Source organism: Salvia splendens, chromosome 14, assembly GCF_004379255.2.
Source record: "Salvia splendens isolate huo1 chromosome 14, SspV2, whole genome shotgun sequence".
NCBI lineage: Eukaryota > Viridiplantae > Streptophyta > Magnoliopsida > Lamiales > Lamiaceae > Salvia > Salvia splendens.
Window position 1 is genome coordinate 4,329,074 of NC_056045.1, and position 9,479 is coordinate 4,338,552.

At 36.7% G+C, this 9,479-nt stretch overlaps 1 protein-coding gene across 1 annotated transcript; it reads left to right on the top strand.

The window, feature by feature from the left end:
* The first annotated feature begins 2,330 nt into the window (after nt 1-2,330).
* On the top strand, nt 2,331-9,185 carry LOC121764958 (chaperone protein dnaJ GFA2, mitochondrial-like). Its single transcript, XM_042160990.1, has 18 exons — nt 2,331-2,550; nt 2,637-2,730; nt 2,822-2,899; nt 3,202-3,284; nt 3,367-3,450; nt 3,546-3,584; nt 4,057-4,152; nt 5,343-5,387; nt 5,463-5,550; nt 5,668-5,732; nt 5,881-5,955; nt 6,516-6,588; nt 7,305-7,396; nt 7,505-7,576; nt 8,059-8,115; nt 8,362-8,410; nt 8,558-8,624; nt 8,811-9,185. Exons 1-18 carry the CDS (start codon nt 2,476-2,478, stop codon nt 8,923-8,925), a joined length of 1,347 nt encoding a protein of 448 aa, XP_042016924.1. The 5' UTR covers nt 2,331-2,475; the 3' UTR covers nt 8,926-9,185.
* The last annotated feature ends 294 nt before the right edge of the window (nt 9,186-9,479 follow it).

The following is a 9,479-nucleotide window of genomic DNA, read 5'->3' on the forward strand; positions in this document are numbered from 1 at the left end:
CGGTTAACCGCGGAACCGCCGGTTCGGGTGCGTATATCGAGGCATGGGGGATGGGGCCGGCGGCGGCAGCTTTTCAGCAGCAAAACCGACCGGAACCGCCGGTTTTTCGGCGGTTAACCGTGAAAACCGGCGGTTAACCGCCGGTTCAGCGGCTTTCGAGGCGGCGCGGAACACGAGGCGACAATGGCGCAGCTTTTGCAGACGGTTCGTTGACCGAACCGGCGGTTTTATCCCGGAAACTAGCGGTTTTGTCCCGGAAACCGGCGGTTCTGGCGGTTTTCCGCCAAAACCGCCGGTTTTGTGAAATTTCAAATTTTTTTTTTTCAAATTTCAAATTCGAATTCTTCCATTTTCCCCCTCATTTTTATCTATAAATACTCTCCTCTATCCTCATTTACATTTACCCCACTCTTGTGTTAATAAGAGTTTCTCTCTTCAATCTCCCAATTCTCTCTCTTTGTCTCCAATTTCTCATTTGTGCTATTGTGCTTCCATTTAATTACTCAAGTGCTACTCTTATTAAGCATTGTTATACGCTTTATATTTGTTCCCGTAGTGGGTATCTTTGGGGCAGATGGTACTGGAATATATTCCCCGGTGGGGCAGATGGTACTGGAATATATCCTCCGCCAATGAACACAACTTCCCATTTTAAACTATAATCTGATCCTCATTCATCCAGATTCCATATATAAATTTGTGTTCCAGTACCATCTGCCCCAAAGATACCCACTTTTTCACCAATAAGATATTTATCAAATGGGGAATATATTTTAATGATCTTCAAGTACAACTTAGCCGCATCCTGAATGATCTATGAAAATTCTTCTCGGAATCAACCCTTTTTTCTTGCAAAATGTTGCCCATTTTCTAAGCAAACATATATCAGCACGCCATATACACATTGCTGCATTTCTAATATGGGCAATTTGATCTTCCAAAGCAATCAATGCATCTCGAACACACATAGTCAGAACATTATTCAAGCATCTAGCATGGAAAAAATCAGAACAAACTATCTATTAGTGCTAATTTTTTCCATGCTAGATGCTTGAATAATAATCTGACTATGTGTGTTCGAGATGCATTGATTGCTTTGGAAGATCAAATTGCCCCTATTAGAAATGCAGCAATGTGTATATGGCGTGCTGATATGTGTTTGCTTAGAAAATGGGCAACATTTTGCAAGAAAAAAGGGTTGATCCCAAGGTAAGAGAACTACGTGGGCTTTGATTCCTCAATAAAATTGTGGATAAGTAGGCAACTCAACTTAAATTTGAAAAGTTTAACTTTGAAAGTTTAAGTTGATCCCAAGCCCTTTTCAATTTTTTCTTTTTCCCCCCCATTTCATGTTTTTTTATTTACCTTCCGAGTCCGACGAGGCGACGACACTTGTAAATTATATTACATTGTTGTATGTTGTTGTATTGTATACTTATGTATTGTAAATTGTAATGTATCGTTGTCCGTTACAACTCAAAATCAATAAAATATATTTCATTTTCTCCTTATTCGTCTTATTTGTGCTTGAATTATGCATTGTCTTGTTCCGATTTGTTGTATAAAGCCAAATTTCAAAAAAAAAAAATATAATTGAACCGCGAAACCGCCGGTTCGAAAACCGGAACCGCCAAAACCGCCGGAAAACCGGCGGTTCCGAACCGGAACCGCCGGTTTTCGAACAGTGGGCAACACTCTAGTCCTATTGTGCTTTTCCAATCTTATTCATTTTTTTTTCTTTTGGGTTAACACTAAACACAAATATTTACTTGCAATTCCATCATCAAATAACACCTTCTAAATTTTTATATAACCATTATATGAATCCTATCTTACCAACTTATGACTTTTTATTTGAGCATACAAAACTTCATTTAGCCCTCCATTTCTTAATCATACACATACATGTTGGCTAATAGACAACCTATCATTAATATTAATACAACCTTAAACCCAATACTAAGTGGGGTGTTCGGTTTGCAAAATTGTATCCTGGATTAAATTTGTAGCGGGCTTGGTTCATGAGATTCAATTCCACAGCTCAATCTTAAATGAATAATCATGGAATAATTAGTCAAATAATCTCACAACTCAATCCTAAATTATATCTTGCCACTATTTTTCTTGAAAACCAAACACTAATTGAATAAATATCAATAATCCCGAGCCATTACCATTCAAAATCCAGTTTCTATCATATAAGGACCTAATTTCATTTTAAAGCAATCTACAACCAACATAAATAGAAACATTAAAATAGTTTAAGCTTATGCTACCATTACAACAAGCATAAATTACTCTCTCAATTCATATTTTTTGTAATCAGTCTAGGTTAAACATGTGGACAATGATTTAACTTTTGTAAAAAGAAACGAGTCATATAAATATATAATTATTTAATTTAGAGGTTTAGGGTTTATCGAGGGTTTTAGGGAATTTACAGAACATCTGTTTTCGGTTTCGCAGTATCAAGCAATGGCGCAATTCCAAGGCCACCGTCTCGCCCACCGCTCCCTCTCTTGCTTTCTTCTCCGCTACTCGCATTCACATGTACTATAGCTATACGTATTTTTATTTTTACGCGGCTGCTTTAGCGCATCGACAATTCATACCAGTGTTATTGTAAATGGTTGCAGTTGTGTGATTCGCTCTTGAATGGCGCGTGCAGAAGTTTCAGCACCTCGCGGTCCTATCAATCCAGTGTTCTTTCAAATTCTAAATTAGGAAATGGTACCTCAAATTTGTATGAGCAATTGCTTCATTGTTTTTTTCTTCATCTTTCAATTAGGTGAATCGGATGCTCTTGTTTCTATGAATACAGTGGGCAGCGAGAATTATTGGCTGAAGCTGCTATTTTTCAATAATAATTTGGGTGCTGCGAGATCAATTCACAGCACTGGTAATTTTTCTCTTTCTCCTTATTCTAGTTTGCTTTTGGGATCGGGATTTTGTGATGTGGTTTGCCAATTAAGTTCATTGCACTGATTGTACAATAGTGCGAAGATACACGATGTTGATATTCTGTAGTAACATGTATGGCAAGCCAAGTGGCAAGTGAACCGAACAAAGTAAAAAATATATAGAATCTTGTTTATACATACGCATATACATGTGCTCACAGCTCACTGTCAAAAAGCTTAATGCTCACCTATATTCTTTTTGCCCTTACTTCTTGTTGTTCTATTGCTCTTTTCTGCTCAGCTCAATTGTCTAGAGATTATTATGATTTACTTGGAGTTAGTAAAAGTGCAACTGCTCCAGAAATCAAGAAAGCTTATTATGGGGTATGCTATTGTTCTGTCATGTTTATCCCGAAAACCGTCTGTCCAAGTGTTCCCAACCTAAACGATTTATTTTATCGTGCAGCTTGCAAAGAAGTTACATCCAGATACAAATAAGGATGATCTGGAAGCTGAAAAGAAATTCCAAGATGTTCAGAAAGCATATGAGGTATGTGGCTGGGTTACGAGTTTGCCTCAGTAAAACTCCCCGATGATATATTTTTGCCTGTGTTTAATTGTGTTATGTGGTCCCACTCTTCACAGGTCTTGAAAGATGAAGTAAAGCGGCAGCAATATGACCAGGTGTACATCTCTGCTTATAGTTCCAAGAGTGTGAATTTTGTATTTTGAGATCATGTATATGCATGCTATACCATGGTGTAAAAGGAATTTCACTTATATTAACAATGTCATAGTACTTATTAAAGATGCATAACGTTATCTGAACATCACAGTGATCGCCTTTCATGTTTATTTGACTTGTGAGGATGATTTATGAAAAGGCCATAAATATGTGATCGCAAGCTCTTTTTGTTTCATTTAAAACATCCTACTTGAGCTCTAGGGAACATAATCTAGAGCTATATTCTGAAGTAGGTGGAGAAACATTACAAACTGAAAGAATTTCGAAGTAACTATTGATATTGTCAAGCCTGGACCTGGAAGAAAAAACTAGTCCGATTTGATTCTGCTTGATTCCCTGGTTTTCCGCAAGCATCATGTATGTTAGTCTTATCTCAATCAAAATTTTCTGCCGTAACCTTTTTGTTAACAGCTTGGGCATGAAGCTTTTGAACATGCTGGTAATGGTGAAGGTCCTGGGTTCGATCCATTTGGAGATTCTTTCCATGATATATTCAAAAACTCGGATGTAAGTGTGAGGTTATATCTGTACTCCCTGCTGGTGCTGATAGATACAACAATTGAATGTTTATGAATGGTTTAATGAATACCCTTCTAATAACTAGTGGGAGGGTGTGAGGCCACTGATATATTGATGCTATGCAGTGAAGTAGCTTGTTTAGAAAAGGTGGCAGCTAATGCCATATTGACATGCAAGAATGTTAAAGTAGCTTGTTTAGGAATGTTAGTAACTATTGTAAGGTGCTGTGGTGGGAAAGGAAGAGACATTCTAATTGGAGATGTATTTTTGGTGGAGCCTTTACACAGTTTGTTCTTCATTCTCTTTATCATTTAGTTTGTCTGTGTTTGCTACTTCACTAATGTGAAAAAGTTTCATTTTCTAGCCTCAAACAAAGTGCCTGATCATGAAGTTAAGGACTGTTTGCTACATTTGAATCAGAGAATGATAGTAGATATGCATGTTACATAATATTTTATTCGTGTTATTAGATATGCTTACTAACATAATGTCTATCTGCTTAAAAGATCAAAGTCCATGAGAATGGAAGTGCTTGACATCCATTTCAAAGTTTAGTTTTGAATCTATTACTAGACTAAGTTACCCTTCGTCAATAATATATGCATGTGTGCACCACTGCACCTCTACTAACAAAGTGGGTTAGCATATAAATGATTAAAATGAAAGATAATTTAGAGAAATAGCAACGTAATAAAGAGTTATAGGATATTAATGCGCTGAACCAAAAAGTGGATTAAGCATCCCTATAAGTGTGGGAAACATGTCTTTTAAAAATATTTGTGTTTTAAGAGGAAATGTAATGAGAAAATTTATTGAAGAATGTCTGTATTATTATATGGAAAGTGTAGCGGAGAACATTATGATCTTTTGGTTAGATTTTGAGAGAACAAATTGGAATGGAATAAGGGATGGAGAACAATATCGAATGAGGCCTGAGTTTACGCCAAGTTCTGATTTAGTAGTATTGTGATGTGATGGCTAGCTATGGCGGGTGTTAGGCTATATAAATTTAATATCTTGATTTGTTATTAGAACTATGGGCACATATCAAATTGGCAGTAGCGTCCTGGCCTATTGGCTCACTGAACTAGCACATTCTTGTTTGCTTAGGGGCTGTGTATTAGTGTCATCTTCTCAATACTATTAACTAACTGTGGCATTCCTTGTTTGGATATCAGATTTTCAACATCTTCAATAGGGACATGGGTGGCGAGGACGTGAAGGTTAGGAGTTGCTTCCATTGCTTATGTTGTATTCTCAATGGATTAGTTCTCACAATTTCTGTACACTGACTACAGGCTTCGATTGAACTTTCCTTTATGGAAGCCGTCCAGGGTTGCACCAAAACAATGTCAATCATGACGGATTTGGGTTGCAATACTTGTGGTACTGTGATACATGTTTCCTCAAAGCTCAAACCAAAATTATTCAAAATCAATACACTTTCTGTGTGCAATTTACTCTGATAATTCTTCTATTATTCTAACAGTAGATCATTATTAGGTGGAACTGGTGTTCCTCCAGGGACCAAGCCACAAACTTGTAAACGCTGTAGAGGTTCTGGCATGGTGAGTACCTTATATCACCACTACGAGTTTTTTACTCATTTCCCAACCTCCTGAAGTTGTCTAGGTTGTGTGCAACATTTTTTTTGCTGATAAATAGCATGAGTCTTTGTTGGATTGATGAAACCTACATATTGGTTTTCCTTGACAGGTTGTATCTCAAGCTGGGCATGTAACACTACAATCTACTTGTCCAAACTGTGGAGGAACTGGAAAAATTGTATCGGTATGTAGTTTTCACATTCCAGTATATGCTACTGGTTGCTTGAATGTCTTCATGTGGACAGTGAAGAGACAAACCAGTAGATGACTGTCAAGTTAGCTATCACAAACTAATTGCTAACTGAATGGTAATTGCGTGTACTTAAGAGTGGTAGGGAGTAATTTCAGTGGTTGATCAGCATGGAATCTCCTCCTAGGAATCAGACTCATCCTTGTTAAAGAAAGCTGGTTAGCAAAGCACATTGAAGTAAAGACTTGGGTGCATAATTAAACTCTATTAGCCACATTATGTGCATCTTTAGGATGTGAAAGTTTTGAACATGCATTTATTTCTGAAAACTGATTGTTAGAAACTCATGCTTTTAAAGTAATTGCTGATGAAGCATTAAGCACGCTCTTGTAGCTTTGCTCCAAAGAGGGAATGCTTGACAACACATTAATTTGTTAAAGGAAGTTCTTGCATTAGTTTTTGGCTTGTAAAACTAGTTAGTTTTCTGAATTGGATATTAAAAAATACTATGGTCTGATGGTTACTATAAATATGCTTTTATGCTGTTGTCACAGAGCTTATGCAAGTCTTGCAAGGGTAGGAGGGTAGTCAGAGGCACAAAAACTGTGAAGTTGAATGTCATGGCAGGTCAGTTGATACATAATTTGTTCTTGTTGTATGTTCTATTTGGTTACTTAGTTGTGGGTGTGTTATAACAACTCCAGCAGTTCCCGGAAACTTTGAGATTAAAACATTCGACGGCCTCAATCTCAAAAGAATTTTTTAAGAAAAAGAAATTTTTTTAAAGTAGCAGGGAAGATATGTGTTAGCTTTGCAATAATTTAACTCCATCCATTTACTCTACTCTTATCAATTATTGATGTTTGGTCTCGTATAGGATCCCTTAACCGTAAACCCTACTTGCACCATTTTCCTTGAAATGACAAGTCCTCGCTGCATTGTTTCTCTGAAATTTCTTATGTGTGTGTGTGGTGGGAGGGGGAAGTGGTTCAAATAAAAACTTTTGTGAGAATGTGACAATTCTTGCATACCGAATCTATAAACTAACTGCAGGACCTATAAGTAATTCACTGTATTTGCTGAGTGTAGAGTTTAGTGCAGTTATTTTATAGGTTAAGCAGTTACTTTATAAGTTCTCATATTCTCACTATAAAAAGTTTTTTATTGGAACCAAGCCCTATGTGTCTGTGTGTGTGTGTGTATTGAACTCTCAGGGGGGGTCCTGACACTTGAGGAGGGACTGGTGGTGGACGGTTAGTGTTTAAAGGAATAATAGGAAAACTTTATTAATTTTGTGCAAGATCTGTTCTGGAGTACTGTATGTTCATGATCTGCATATGCAGGGGTGGGCCATGATGAGACTATTAAGATGCCGAGAAATGGGGGAGTGGATCCTGACGGAAATCAGCATGGTGATCTTTATGTTAAGATCAAGGTTACATAATTAGATTCATAAATATCCCTATAATGGGTGTGTTTGTTTCAAGTGGCTTAAATTTGATTGATAGTTACACTCAGTTGTCATGCTGGATGTATTTTACAGGTCAGAGAAGACCCAGTATTTCGTAGAGAAGGTGCCGATATCCATGTTGATGCAACATTGAGCATCACTCAGGTATTACTAATGGAATTTGAGTCTGACATCATCTAACAAACAAGCTTAAAATGAAGTTTAGATTGAATGAGGTGGAACATAAGTACTAGCTGCTAAAATAAAAATATTGGTTTCTGATCATTATCTAATATATTCATGGAAAGCTAGGTCTGCAATCATAACATTCTAAAGATAGAGAGCCAGTAAAAACTGAATTTAGTTTTTGTTATCGCTGCTTCCAGCAACCATTTCATGCTTGTTTCCTCTTCCTATCTGATGAGCATGATGACTCCTTTGAGGTTACATGCCGTAACCTGACAAATGGGCCACTTTTCAAAATTACATATTAATATTTTTCAAACTGGGTTGGTAGACAAATGACTGTAACAGGAAATATTGTTCGATTAAGTTTGTTTTTATTTGGGAATGAAATGCTGATGGTTGTTTGGATGTCTCTTTTTTCATTAGTGCATCTCCTTTATCTTGCTTCCTCCTATTTTCAGGCAATTTTGGGAGGAATGATTAGAGTGCCAACTCTGACTGGAGAAGTTGTTGTAAAGGTTTGTTTAAATTTACTTCCTTTTAAAGTAAACAAGTACAAAAATGGAACATAGTCTAGCAACTCGGTTCCATATTTTATTTTTTTCGTGAGCCTTTCCTCTCCTGATGTGTCTGGGTCGGATGGATGGTCTGGGGTTCAGTAGTTTCTTATATGAGAGATGCGCTACAATGTATTAATTAATCTTCCGTACTTGTCACTCTTCTACTTAAGCTGACTATCTATTTTTGTTCGTAACCATCTGTAGGTACGCCCTGGCACTCAACCTGGACAGAAGGTTGTTTTGAAGAAAAAAGGTAAAATTTCACCTGGAAGTGTTTCTTGGCTTACATAATCAGTTTTCAGCATTCTATTCTGATTTATTCCAACTATTAGCACTCGCAGAATCTTTACATTCCTGAACTCTTAAATGCGCAATAACATTCCTCAAATGTGTTGTGCAGGGATCAAAGTAAGAAACTCGTTTTCTCTTGGAGATGAATACGTCCACTTTAAAGTTAGCATTCCAACGTAAGTACCCAAAACTGGATCAAGTTCTATACTACTATTACTCTTGACTTGTCCTGTTCCACAATTTCTTAGATTGGATTGTTTCATGGTCACTTCATACTAGAACTATTATGTGGACTGCGTGAGAATTATTCAAGAAACTTGACCTTACAATTGACACTTTTTTTTTTTTAATTCTTGTGTCAGAAACTTGACCGAAAGGCAACGTCAATTGGTGGAGGAGCTTGCTAAGGAAGAGCGAGGGAAAGATGATAAAGAAGACGAAGATGATAAAGAAGAGGCAGTCGTTGCAAGTGCTTGAGTTGTATCTTGTATTTGTTGAGAGAAAAAGAAACTACAGAGCCTCGTCAGTTGTGGAGGTGCAATTGTTTTTTAATTGAAAAGCTTAAATATATACTCCATATATATATATTCAAGGCATCAACTTTGTTCAAGATCATATTTATCTGGCTGGGATTAGCTCATGAATTTTGTAAATAGTCTTTAGAGGCTGATGTAACCCCCCAAAATTCATTCAATAATTCCCAATGTATTAATTAATGAGATCCCGATTCTAACTTTTATGTGATTGTTTAAACTGTGTTCATATTTCAACAGGTACGCCATCAGCTTTTTCTACCTCATCAGAAGAGTCTGAGAAGATGATAAAAAAAAGATTAGTGGGAATAGATGATAATTTAACTATAGCAGCATGATCATACTATCGTCGTGCATACAGTTATAGAGATGTTGCAATCTAAATAAAACTCAATACTACCTCCGTATTTGAAAAATAAAACATTTGAGTTTTAATTCATATTGGGTAACATAAGAGAAAAGAATTGGTAAAATAAGAGAGAGGAAGAGAAAAAGTAG